The sequence below is a fragment of the Podarcis erhardii genome, assembly GCF_964252035.2.
Source record: "Podarcis erhardii genome assembly, chromosome: 4".
NCBI lineage: Eukaryota > Metazoa > Chordata > Lepidosauria > Squamata > Lacertidae > Podarcis > Podarcis erhardii.
The window spans coordinates 53,458,539-53,472,696 of record NC_138508.1 but is presented as its reverse complement, the minus strand read 5'-3'; the positions used below and the strand labels follow the sequence as shown (position 1 = coordinate 53,472,696).

General features: G+C 44.1%; 1 protein-coding gene and 1 long non-coding RNA gene across 2 annotated transcripts in view; one reads left to right on the top strand and one right to left on the bottom strand.

Moving 5' to 3' along the window:
• The window catches only part of HUNK (hormonally up-regulated Neu-associated kinase), a 60,590-nt gene extending 57,216 nt beyond the window's left edge, over positions 1–3,374 (bottom strand). The window contains exon 1 of the mRNA XM_081859281.1: positions 2,545–3,374. Within this exon, the coding sequence (XP_081715407.1) occupies positions 2,545–2,805 (261 nt within the window). The 5' untranslated portion in view covers positions 2,806–3,374. The remainder of the gene's footprint in view (positions 1–2,544) is intronic.
• On the top strand, positions 2,525–9,101 carry LOC309340504. The gene is made up of 3 exons (XR_014156045.1): positions 2,525–2,619; positions 5,937–6,073; positions 8,290–9,101. It is a non-coding gene; the product is annotated as an uncharacterized lncRNA (long non-coding RNA).
• Positions 9,102–14,158: the final 5,057 nt, after the last annotated feature.

The following is a 14,158-nucleotide window of genomic DNA, read 5'->3' as shown; positions in this document are numbered from 1 at the left end:
AATTCTCTGCATGTTTGCTTGGGAGCAAGCTCCATTAAGCTCAGTGAGATTTAGTTTTGAGTAAACATGTACAGGACCAGACTGCATGTACAAAAGAAACAACATGTCTTATTGTATTGGCATCTGTTTAGTAAAAATAAGAACCTTCAAATGACAAAAAATGAGGTAGATTGTAAAGAAACTTTTTTTAAAAACTAAAATAATATGTGTTGATTACAAAGACTGATCCTACAAGGATTTACTTGGTTCAATGTGGCTTACTTCCAGGTAATGTGAACTGTGACCTTAAGCATATTTAATAACCTGAAGCATATTTATTTAGTTTATATACTTTGTAGAGACCCCATTCAAATGGTGCATTACCACAATGCATAAGAAAATTCATATTTCTTATGAAAATTAAAATACTGAAAATCAATAAAATTTAAAACAAACAGCAAGAGCTAAACAATCAAGTGAGCTTCACTTAAAGGATGATGAGAAGCTGAGGATGATGTCTGAAAGGAAATCAAAGAGGGGGTCATATGCACTTCATGGAGGAAGAAACTACAGCTGAGGAGTCAGTGCTGGAAAAGGTTTGTCCCTGATACCCACCAGCAAGATAGCTCATTAAGGGAAAGCAACAGAGCAGGGCCTCTACTGTCAGCCCCAACACCTGGGTAGGTAAAAATGGTACTTCAAATTAATTGGTCCCAAACCATTTAAAGGTTAAGAACATAACATTAAACTGAGCTTGAATATGAATAGACAGCCAATGCAACTGGCAGGGAATAGGTGTACATGATCAAAGCGCTTGACTCCTACAAGCATCCTGGTGGCTGTTATATGCTATTTGGATCTTCAGAGACAGCCCATAGTGATCTAACCAGAAACACTTCAGAAGTTTAGCCATACAAGGTATCTGGATCACTGGGTCACACACCACAATTACCCAAGAGTCCAGTGTCGCTGTCAAGCATTAACCCACATACCTGTTTGGTAAGAGTTTCCAAAATATTCTGGAGTTGTCATCTTCAAATCACATTTTGGAGTTGTTCTGGAATGGCCCTACTTATTTCCCTTACACTACCATTTAAGTGTACATGGTTTAATTAAGCATGGTCATTTGTGTCATATACTATTGAGCAAAGCTGCATGTTATCAACAAAGTTATTATATTTAGAGCACACACTGAATAATGCCAAAAGCAAGAGCCTTTCTAGGTGCGGTTGTCACCCATTCGTTATGTCAAATCCAGACACAGTCTGTATTGAGCGTCTGTTGTAGTGTTATTGCATCTTCGCAGCACTAAATGCTTTATTTTTACTAATTGGAAAATGCATAACATATCTACTGCAAAAGCCTGGGCAACTACTGATTACTGTGTACTTTGCTATGGCCACACAACTTCTGTGTTTTTGTGTGTGTGGCATAGTCTCTATTGGACCAACAGCCTCTACACTATAATAAAAACAGAAGGTAAAAGGTAAAGGACCCCTGGATGGTTAAGTCCAGTCAAAGGGACTATGGGGTGCGGTGCTCATCTCGCTTCAGGCCGAGGGAGACGGCATTTGTCCACAGACTGCTTTCTGGGTCATGTGGCCAGCATGACTAAACCGCTTCTGGCACAACGGAACACCATACCGAGTAACAGAACACACGGAAAAGCTGTTTACCTTCCTGCAGCAGCAGTACCTATTTATCTACTTGCACTGGTGTGCTTTTGAACTGCTAGGCTGGCAGAATATTGGGCTAGTTGAGCCTTTGGCCTGATTCAGCAGAGTTCCTCTTTGGTTCTTAAGGCAGCTTACATGTCACATTAAAAAGCACAATCCTATGCATGCTTATACAGTGATTAATCCCATTACTGTATGTTCAGTGGAGCACAATACCACAACCATTGCACACTGGCATAGGATTGTGCTGTCATATTTTTTTAAGTGCCACAAGGCATTGCTGCATTCGGCCACCTCACATTTTATGTCTTTGGTGGCTCTCTTCTCTTGGTGCACCTCAGCACTGGAATACCCCTCCTGCTATGTGTTTTGTTTGTTGATTATTGTTATTATTACCCCTTGCCATAGGAAGAATCCCACGCACGGAAAGCGCGGGGGGCGCTTGCCCATTTAAGCAAAAAAGCCAGCGCTAGAGCTCTCGTCCATCCTTATTACAAAGGATAGGAAGAGAACCGGAGGGAGAAGCGTCTGGGCGAGCGGGAAAGTAGCGAACAGCGGCCCCTGGGGGGCGACTCCCTGACGGGAATTTGGGGAACGCGGCGCGCGAATGGACACAGCGGACGGGAGAGGCGGCGGGGGCTGTCGGGGAAGAGGGAACCGCTTGACCGGACATTCAACCAAATTTCGGCCGCGGGGGCGAGGCTGGGACGGTACTGGGACAAAGCGGCGATAAGCAGGCAACTGCCCGAAGCAGTCCAGGCAGCGGAATAGGCGGCGAGGTGGCCTCACGTGGGGCCACCTCCGAGGCAACAAAGCCTGACTCGGTTCATATGGCGGGAAAACAAAAGGCTGCCCCCCCCCCCTCGAGCGCGGGGCGAGAGCCAAGTACCTTTTCTCCGGTCACGACGTGCAGCCCTTCCCGCACTTTGGCGAAGGACCCCTCGCCCAACTTCCTTCCGATCAGGTAATTGCCCACGCGCTTGGTGTGCTGGAACTCGCGGAGCCGCTCCCGGGAGGCGGCCGCGTTGACCCAGGCGGCCAGGAACGTCCCCTCGGGGCTGAGGGGGGGCGTCGTGGGCTCGTCGCCGCCGTCGCCGAAGCTCGCCGCGGGGGGCTCGCTCAGGAGCCCGTCGCCAGCAGCCGCCGGCATCCTGCTGCTGCTGCTGCCGCCGCCGCCGCAACTCGGTGCAATCAATGCCTTCCCTTTGCAACCCTTGCTGCGCCAAAGAGCTTCTGAGAAACTCGCTTCTTTCTTTCTCTAGCTCCTGCTGCTTCTGCTCCCGCTACTCCCCAAATTCAAGTCTGCAGCACCAGCCTGCCAATGTGATCGGCACCCGCGCGTGCACGTGGGGACCCGACGGCGGCTGGCTGGCTGCTGAGGCGCACTTTGCCTCTCAGGGAAATGTCAAGCAAAGAGCAAAACAAGCAAGCAATGAAAAAAGCAAAATAACAGAAAAGAAACCCGCTTCGCCAACGGGGTCTGGCCGGCTTGGTGGAGATCTAGCGCGATTCGGCCGCCACGAGGAACTGGCCCCGGATCACAGCCGCGCAGCTTTGCAGCCAGGTCCGGCGAGCTGCGAGGCTGAGGCTGTGCACGCCTCACGTTGAAGAGGGAGCCTGAGCCAGCTCCCGCAGATCAATTGTCTCCAGTCTCGTTGGCTGCCTTCCCCTCATTGGATCTGTCGATCACTTTTCCCCTCCCTCTCGTACCGCGCCTGGCTGCCTCCTTCTCCTGGTGCTGCTGCTTGAGGCTCTCTTCCCCTCTTGCGGGGAAGGGTCTGGGGAGGCGGGGGGGAGGGAGGAGAGAAACGTTTCATTCAGGGTAAATTGGCAGTAATTTAATCCGATCCCTCTGCTGAGAACAGATGCAATGAAAACTCGACAGCAGTCGTGGTCCTTTAGAAATTCGGGCAGCTCCCCCTGCCCCCTCCCCGTGTTTTTGGTGTAATGCAGATTCAACCCTAAAGCCAAATCGCATCGAGGAGCCCCCTTGCCAGCGAGTTATTTACGCCTTCAATTCACGAAGATGCTGCATTTCTCTCTATAATTAGGGCAGTCAAGCCGTGACAGGCGCTCTGCGTGACTCCTTTCGGAGTAAAGCCTGGTTTATTTTTCTCAGGATCTCTTTTATTCCTTCCCCGATAATATTTTTCTTGTGTTGCTTTGTGCCCCTTTTGTGCTTGAAAGCACTTCACTTTGCTTTCACTTCTTTGCGGGTGACATGTGCTCCAGAGCTCAGATCGTGACAGCCCTGGCAATAAAAGCATAAGCGGTCCCCACCTCCCCTTTCTGTTGTAAGAAATTGAGGCTGAAAATGCAGTTACCTTGGCAGCTTAAAGCAAAGGAAAGCCCCGCCTTATATTATACATTATTTTTATTTAGAGCTGCAGCCTCCATTTTATGTTCTCAGCCCTCTTGCTTTTAACAATTCCCAACCTCAGCTTTAGGAAGCATTACACCCTTCATTCGAACTGCTATCTTAAAACGCTCCACACTTCCACAATGCAACTTGAGTAAATATAACTACATACAGGGATTATGAATAGTTGGGGAAAGTCACAACTATTGCTTGTGCGAGACAAACTCATAAATAATATCAATGCCCCCCCCCAGGGCAAATAGAGACAGCCAATCATCTCCTCCATGTGCACAAATCATAGAATCATAGAGTTGGAAGAGACCACAAGGGCCATCGAGTCCAACCCCCTGCCAAGCAGGAAACACCATCAGAGCACTCCTGACATATGGTTGTCAAGCTTCTGCTTAAAGACCTCCAAAGAAGGAGACTCCACCACACTCCTTGGCAGCAAATTCCACTGTCGAACAGCTCTTACTGTCAGGAATCACATCCTAGGCCTTTATTGAGAGTCTGCCAATCCTCAGGTGCCTTTTTGGGGGGAGATGCAGGAGGCAGGACTGGCAGGCAGGTCCCCCTTTCACTACTGGACTTCTACTTGCAGAGCTTTGGATGCCATTTATAATTAATTGACAATTTGCTGTCCTTTAATGGTACCCCCAGATCTGCTACCTGCCATCTCCATCAGAGTGCATTTCGACGAAAAAGGGAATTGCTGGCATCAATAGCCCTAATCCTTTCTGCAAATGTTTTAATTGCAATACACTCCGTGTGACAATTACCCTGATCACTTGCTGAAATTACTAATTCCATAGTTTAGAAAAGCTTTTTATATAGAAGTATACAGGGAAAAAAAGCTGAAATCATATGCTTTTGTTTACGGGAATTAATCCCTCTGAACTCAGTGTGACTTATTTCTGAATAAACACCCGTAGGATTGGGCTATATAAGAATCTAATTTTGTTCCCCCAACGTAGTCTAATGGTAGGTCTGATGGTAACGTAACCTTAGCTTGTGTGCTGATACTGCAAAACTTTGCATACACCAATAGTACTATCACTAAGTCTTTTAATTGTGATATTTTAATAAGCCAATCACCCTACATTGTATCCCAAGGCTGAATATGGTTCTCATTACCTGTTTCCATATTCAGCACAGCACAGTAGCCTGAATGAAGTTTATATGCCTATGAACCCCAGAAAAGGCTTATCCCCTCCATAAGGTACCTTCTCTACAAATCTAGTTCATTTCTCTCCCAGCTATGTGCAGGTTTTTCAGTTGATATTGGCCCCCTGAAGATTCAATAGACTGAAGCACTACTTTCCATCTGCATTGTGTTCTTGTGTTCTTTATCCCAAGCCTCATATAGTTCACTTAGATCTGTTTCGCATTGGTTATAATTTGTTCATTGCCAGCCTCTACAGGGATCCATAGGGCTAGTTCCAGATCCATAAACAGAGTGAGAGCTTAAGAGTACATCACAAGGCAATAATAAAAATAGATAAACAGGTGTTTTATTTGCTTCATGTTTTTATTGTGGCCAGTTTATTTAGCATAGCTGTTACATCAAAGAAAGACATCATCTGGGCGTATTCATTGAACCAAGGGTAATATGTTAACTTCAACCCTAGAACATTAAAGGAGGTGTTTTCCAGTTATTTTAAAAACTGAGATTTCTGCAGGGTGTTGAGTGTGTTGTGAGAACAGGAATCAAAGGTCAATTGCCTGCCCAGTCCCAAACCAGGACTGTAGAGAGAGTGGTCTGAGGATAAACATGTAATGGCATCAGTGTTTCTGTTCTCTAGCATAGCATTCATGGGGTTCAGTTATTTGCCATAAATTTTTTAGAAAAGATAAGTGCGGTGTTATTGTCTTGAAGATTTGGGAAATTTAAAAAAACCATTTCGCAGATAAATACACCTTAGCTAATGAAAAATGGAGCCCTTCTGTATTCCAAAGGAAAGTGAAAAAAGCCCATTGGACCATTTTCATGAAACAGATCAGTGGCACCGAAACAGGCAGATTCAAAAGTATATCAGATGGTGGGAGAATGTTGACTTTGGTAAGTATTCATACACACACTATATTAATAGTTAAAATTTCTAACTCTAAATATGTGTCCACTGCTTCCATTTTATTAATTCAAAAAGACTACACAAGGGTGATGTCTTTAAGAATATAGTTGTCAGGGCTGCCCGAGGTCCCAGCTCACAAAGGACCAACGCCAGTTCTTGTTATATACAAAAGTCTTTATTGAAGTTCAGTTTCGATTTCAAAGCCGCGGCGCGCAGCTCTATGTCTTGAACTCTAGACCGCTGAAGCTCCGTCTGAATCTCCTCCCCCCAGACACCAGTTTAAGACTCTAGCCTTGCTCCACCTCTTCCTTTGCTCTTTCCTCCTCTGGGTCCGCCTGTCCACTGGGGTCTTGCCCTTTCTAGACTCTTCTGACGCTGAGTCCCCTGAGTCTTCCCCCTGCCTCCGGCGGGCTTTAGGACCTGGTTCCCAATCCGGGTTTTCTGCCGTCCCGCGCGCCTGTACATTTGAACTTGGCGCGCGCGCCCAGCCGGCAACCTTTCTCCTGACCATTACACTGCTCCTGTCACTGCTTCCCTCTTCGGGGGGGCTAGCTGGACCTGACTTCCCCTCCGTTCTCTCACTCTCTGATAGAGGCGTGGTCAGCCCTGACTCATCTTCTCTCCCTACTGGAGGAGACGCTGGCCCTGATACATGGGACTCTTCCCCCCCACTACGCTCTGGTGGGGGAACTGGTCCTGATCTTCCGCTGCTGCTTTGGGAGTCCCCGCTGGCCCCTTGCTTCTGGTGCGTCCCCCCTGGGACCCCCCTTGCCCTGGCCATCGGCGCCCCCCTCTGGGAATCTTCTGAATCGCTGGAGAAACTCATGGAATCTCTCGGGCCACTGTCATACTCCCCTACGCTGCCCTCAGATTCTTCCCCTTCGCTCTCCGTTCCCTCTCTCCCCTGTGCCTCTGCTCCTGAGCCCCTGACAATAGTGTTTGTATGCGTACCCAAAGAGGTGGCCAAACTGATTTTGGGAGCAATCCAATGCAGAAGAAGCTGGCATAAAGCAAGCCAGTGTAAATGAAGCCAAGATAAAGTTACACCAGATCCAAAACCCATTCAGTAATGGGGCTGCTGCTGCTCTCTCCAAATCTGGCAGAGCAGTGGCCGACCTTCGGGTCTCAAATTTTACCGGTACCTAGTGCAACACCAAAATTTGGTGTTCCCCCACCTCTCCCCTTCCATTCTACATCATAGTTACAGTTCCCCTGAAGCTCCACATCCAGTGCAACCGAAGCAGTCACTCTCCCCTAAATCAGTCACTGGAAAGAGGGCAAACAAGTCTTTAAAATGGTTTTGTTATTGGGTCACATGACCAAGCTGAAAAACCTTGGGATCCAACCTAAGTCCCCTTCTGTGGTCCCATTCCTGCCACACCTCCAAAATGCCCCTTTTGGGGGACTTACATTGGGCTCGGCTCAGCAGGCTAAGCTGGGATGAGCAAATTATGTTGGCGTATCTTCAGCTGAGATGAGGTTGGGGAGTTAACACCCTCTGAGTCAGGAATCAGCCAGTTGATCCAGAGATCCACTGTATCCCGATTGCTCATCCTGGAAGATATTGCCATAGGATTGCCCCATTAATCAGGTAATTCACTTTGGGAAACACTGTTCATACAAATATATTAAAGTATTTTTAAACCCAGAGTGTATGATTTAGTCTGTTAATCTCTAGCCCCTAAATTTTGACTCAAAACACACCCTAGGAGTTCTATAGTTAAAATGAAAAAGCAAAGAAGGCAGGACAGCCTTACTGTATGCCTCTTTGCAGCTGAATTACAGCAGCGATTCAGCCACTGGAAATCACCTTAGAAACTGGTGATAAATATAACATTTTGACACCCTTAATAAATGTGGTAGGAAGAGTGAATGCATGAATGCTGGCAAAAAGAGGGGTACCAAATTTGATATGTATTTTTTAATTGCACCCAGTACCATTATTACAGCTGTGTATGTGTGAGGGGCTGTTGATTAGAGACCCAAGCATGCAAGTAAAGCCAAAGATATGAACGGCATAGGAGCGATAAAAGCAGAATTTCCCATACAAAATTAATGCAACACTCCCCCATCCCCAAATGACCATAGGTTTTTAGTATAGAGTAGACTAGGGGCACGTAAATGTTAGCTTTAAATGCCATTTCCCCCACTGCATTTCAAATTGCATTGCTGTGCACATGTGGGTGTTTTCCTGCACCCACAGCCCCAACTCCTATTCAATGCAGCAGTCATTGTGCAAGCACAATGGGTGTTTAAAATGTAAACCCCTCATCTTAACTGTGGCTTATGGTTTCAAATGGTTTGGAAGCTGTTTGAGGAAAAGCACATACGGTAATAAAGAAACTACAGAGTAAAGATGAAAAGTGGCTAACTTCTTGTGTACCGAGGTTCGAACACCAGCAGAAGGAGAGCACTGGAGTCTGAGTAAATACACAGCCTACCTTGCAAGCAGAAACAAGCTAAGTACATTAGGATGCCATTTATTTTGCAATGACATGGTGTTTGAACTCAGATACGTGATGAAACAGATACAGGCAAAAGGGCATTGTTGGGTACTTAGAAGATGCGGAGGCATAAAATTTGCATATGCTCATTAATATGTATAGGTGCAAATTTAGGCCAACTTTCAGAGGGGAGAAAACAAACTGGCTCTTGCTCTCAGGGCATACTCTCTAAGCTGTTGGGACTTATTATCACGTAAGTGTATAGGAGTACAGCCCTGTGGCACCATCCTGTGCATGTTTATGCAGCATTAAATCCTGAGCTCAGTGGGATTTACTCCCTAGTCATTATATTTAGGGTTGAATTGCAACTTAAGTGCTTTTTTTTTTACAAGTTCTCTGATAAAATTCTTAACGCATATACAGTACCAACCCAGTAAAATATTTAGTATGAAATGAAGAGGATGTATAAGATACTGTGTTAGTTAAGCAAAATGAATAACGTATGCAACCTTTTCCCATTGTATTAATCTGGAGCTCTAAAATTGGAAACTTCATTTTTTCTGTCTTCCTTTGTATACAGAGAGACTTGCAAATGAGTTTCAACAATAATTGTGTGGCATATCACAGTTTACTTGATGCAGTTGGGTCTCTGTGCGATTCTCATCACTAATGAAGTCACCAGAGATTAACTGCTAAGGGATTCAGTTATGAAGAACATGTTTTTATTATCAAATGTGAAGACTTCTGAATGCACGGAGGAATCAATATACTTTGAAATAAAGCCTGTTTATTAAATAAAGAGTATAAAAACAAATTTAAGGTGCATATGAGCACTGCTTCATTTAGCTATACTGTATACATGTTCATTTGATATATTCCATTTTTATATATCTGTTATATATCTGCTCCTAAGATGGAGCAGATGTCACAAGGGACCCTGCATAAGTTTGATGGGCTCTGGACCAATGGCCCCTCCACTGCCTGCTTCCTCAGGTTCACAGCACAGTGAGGGGGCAGACCTCTCAGTGTATAAGGGTGTATGAGGCAGCCATTTTGGAGAGAGAGAGATGAGGGAGAGATCGGGATGTTGAGGGTGGAATGTGGAGGATGCGGTTCAGTTATGCAGGGCAGGGCTTACTTGCCCTCCCCCAATATTGTATTCAAGTTGGCATCCCTGGGTGGGTGGAACAGAGGCAGAGCACAACCCTTGGACCACCTTGTAAGTTGTTTTGAATATATTCTCAATGGTTTTAAATATATATTTACAATATGTGTTCCTGGGTAGATTTTTAAAGGTTTTCCTCTTTAAAATCGACCTGGAAATAGGATGCGACAGACTTAGACCCAGCCCCTCTGAGAATAAGGACAGTCTGAACTTCAGTGGGTGCCTATGATTGGACATTGGGTTTGGGGCAATTACAGATGCCCCAAATATTTTGTGTGTCTGATGAAGTGGGCTTTAGTCTGCAAAAGCTAATGCCACCATAAATCTGTCTTGAAGATGTCCTAATACTTTTTCTTGGTTTTGTTGCAACAGCCTAACATGGCTACCCTTCTGGAATTTTCCCATCGCATGCTGATTATTATAGCTGAACATTTTCTATGGTAGGAAAATCCCCCGTTATTCAGGTATTTGTGCCTTTATTTATGCCAATCAGAAGTGCCAGTTGAAATTTCACATGCTGAGAGACTCATCCTTATCTTCTGAATTTCCATTTTGGTCTGCATGCACACTTTCATGAGAGAGCTATTTTAATCACAGCCCTCAATTCACCTTCACTTCAACTTTTGAGCACAAGTTACCAAGACTGCCACACTGTGGTTTATGGAGCAACGAGTCTGCAAACGTGTCTGAAGCAAAGCAAAGCATTGCCAAAAGTGATGCTAATTCATCACTGACTGCTGCCACTTCAACAAAATGTTTACTCCTTGTCTACACTCGTGGCTCTTTGCTGACTCCTTGATTTTCAGACAGACAGAGACATTTCTCTGAAGTGGAAACAGATTTCATTATTATTATGGGATGATTTTTACATATCAGTGAGAAACTTGATTTCCTTACATGATAATTGCAGCTTGCAATTCAATTTCTTTCTCTCTGAACTACTAATTTCTCCTTATTCTGTATCTATGAACAAACCAGTTCCTGTAATTTACCTGAATTGCAAACAAGGTTTGCAGATGTTTTAAATATGTCTTGCCTATCATATCATCATTTTCCTTTATGTTTTGAATATAAATTTAGTGACAGTTGCTTATGTCATATATATATATATATATATCCCGAACAAATAAGCTATAACACAAAATATACTACAGTAATATATATGGTAACTTGCACACAAACAAATTAAAACACAAGTGTACACACATACACCATGGAAGAAGAAGCTGACATGCAGGAGGAACTTATTTGTCACTGGTTATATTGCCAGCATCAGATTGCTCTAATGCCTGCATATTAAAATCCAAACAAAGAGCCATGCAAATTGCTGCCTCTGGTTAGTTGCCTGGCAACTATACAGTGAGTACTGAAAACAAAGTACTGTCATACTACACTACCATGCTGAGCTTGAAACAAAACCTATAGTATGACTTGTGAAACACTATAAATCTGAAATATTTAAAAGGGTTGACCAAAAAAAAAGAAAAAAAAAGATATTTTGAGACTCTCTTAATTTTACAAATTTTCCTCAAGGGAATGGGCTCACAGGTAATGCCATGACAAATGCTGTAATAATTTATGCCCTCCCAAATGTGTTTACATTGAAGGTGCCACAAGACTCTTGTTTTGGGTTTTTTTGCTGCAAAAGACTAACGGAGTTATTTCTTTGGAAACTGTAATATGAGAAAGATTTAGGGCTATAGCTCACATCTCCCATCCATGATGCCCCTGTCTACAGGCAGCAAGCAAGCAATATTGCTATGCTTGTACACCTATTGTTTACTCCTGTTATGTCTTTTGTGCAGGTGTAAAAATGGAGCCTTGTATATGCACGTGGAATTTTGTTGTTCTTAATGCTCCTAGGGAGGCTGTGGCAGGGGGAGGATCAGACAAACCACAGTGATCCTGTACGTGATTAGAGCTTTAGCATATATACTTTAAAAACAACAACAGTCTTAGGTCACTTCCAGACTCTTGCATGGATCTCTCACCCATTTGGGGAGATGCTGGAATATGTCCTTTGCACAAGAAAGGACGCCTTCATAATCCACCCCCAAGAAAGCGGCTACATTGTGATAAATTAGGGATTAAGGAGAACTTCAGTGTGGTTCACATTTTAACGTGACCCAACCTAATTTGCACTTCTAGAAACCAAATGCAAACTGAAATGCAGCTCTCCTTTGAGTTTCACAGTTGTCTGAATTTTACGATGTAGTTCTCCAACTGATAAATGTGGATAAAAATGCACATATTAGGGGAAGGTGTTCTTAATAATGAGTATTAGGGAAAACTTGCATTACATTAAGATAAGTTGCTTGTAAAAATCTATATAGTAGGAAAAATTGGCACTAAAAACGTTGACAATTTTTCATGAGAACTTAAAAAAACATTCACATACTGATGTGAAGATGTGGAGAACTGAACTGAATCAAAGAGAAACCAAAATAGAGAGGTTCAGCCACCACTGTGATAAAGAAGAATGGCACTGCAAGGCTCTGGTGTAACAAATTCACTTCCTCCCCAAGTCACACTTTTTTGCACTAAGCAAAGGGATGAAAAAAAGGAAGTGTGGGACAGTGGCGTAGCGTGGGTTGTCAGCACCCGGGGCAAGGCAAGTAATTTGCACCCCCTAACCCGTGGATTTGCGCCCCCTAACCCGTGGATTTGCGCCCCCTAACCCTAACCCCCAGATGTTGCGCCCGGTGCGGCTGGCCCCCCCTGCACCCCCCACGCTACGCCACTGGTGTGGGATAACTACGGCACGAAGGCAATGTTCTATAACCACTGCACCATTTATTTATTTTTAGTGCAAGGATGAATGTACAATAGGTAGGTTGTCTGGAAATGTCCTTGTATACAAATACTCAGAAGGAAGGCAGATGATGGCTGGAGGTAGGAATAGAATCTTGTGGCATCCAGATCCAGAGGTTTTTGGACTACACTGACAATGCTGGCTGGTGCTGATGGGAGTTGGAGTCCAGCAACATCTGGAGGTCTCAGGCACCCCACTCCTGCTCTATACCATCAGCTTTGAGCCACCATTGCATCACTTGTCTTTTCTTGCAGCAGCCAATGCAGTTGACTGCACCCTGATTCTCTTTTCGCCTTGACCTCCAGGACAGATTCTGGCAGCTGTCTTGTCAAGCCAATTACTTTGGACAGGAATCTGGCAGGAAGCCTTGCTCGTTTCTGCCCCTCTGCACTTTATATAAGCCTCCAAGAAACAGTAGGCCTAAATGTAGCTCTCTAGTGATGGAAAAGAGACAAAGCCTGCAGAACTGGATGCAAGGTCACCTTATTATAACACAGCTTGACAAGGCTCATTTAAGAAATGAAGGCACAGTACAGTACCTGGTTACAGTCAGAATTAGAATATTTGTCTGCTTGATGCATTTGCTTCAGCTTTCAGAAGAAGGAAGAGCACAATGTGCTGGCACCACTTGTCACCTAAGTGTTGCTGTAACTATGGGGATGAAATATACCGAAGTATATTTATGGAAGAGAGAGATTTCTGTGCAGTTTCCCCAAAGCACAGGCTGACTGAAGTATGAAGAGACCTCTTACTCGCTTCGACAGGACTGCTGAAATTAAGATGCGAAGACTTAATTTTTCCCCCCAAGCAAGTTGCTGATATTCCTCCACTTGACTTAATATATTTTGTCTGCAAAGCTGCAAATATCACCCTGACATAGATCACTTTTGTTAGCTGTTTTACAAGATCATTTCCTAGAAAATACATATAGGAGTTTCTAGACTCTAGATTATATTCTCTAGGGGAGGTGTGGTGAACCTCCAGATGTTGCTAAACTACAGCTCCCAAAGTCTTTGGGCACTGGTCTGGCTTGCTGGTTTCTAATGGGAATGGTAGTTCAGCAACACCGGGAGGGCCTAACATTCCTTGCACCTTTCCAAGGGCATAAGGAATCTGATTTCGACTGAAGACTGATTTTGCTCAAAGCAACCATACTGAATTCCACATTATGATTTGCTTGTACTGAGTATATGAGTAGGGATAAGCACATTTTTTTGTTTTTATTTTATTTTATGATTGTAATGTACGTAGTACTATTTTTATAACCCATGCTGTAACCATTTGGTGAAAGGCAGATTATAAGTATGAATAAATAATTATTTCACAAACATGAAACCTGTGATGTTTTAAACTGTAATTCTTATGCGACTTTTGAAAGTGTGTGTCAGGGGTTGGAATTGCAAAGATCACAAACTAGATCACACTTGCACAAAAACAGCAAGAGCCAACCAAACGTTTCAGATCTAGATTGCACCTCCAAGCATGCATGGTAGATACATGTTTATGGTGTGGGCGTCCACTAGGAGGATCTGTACAAAGAAGTTAGCATCTTTGGTGAGGATTTAGTCTTTGTGTACATAAGCGCCATCTGGTGGTGTTTATTAATATTGATTCAGTATGTATTTTCTGTACATTAATTTGATTTAGCAAG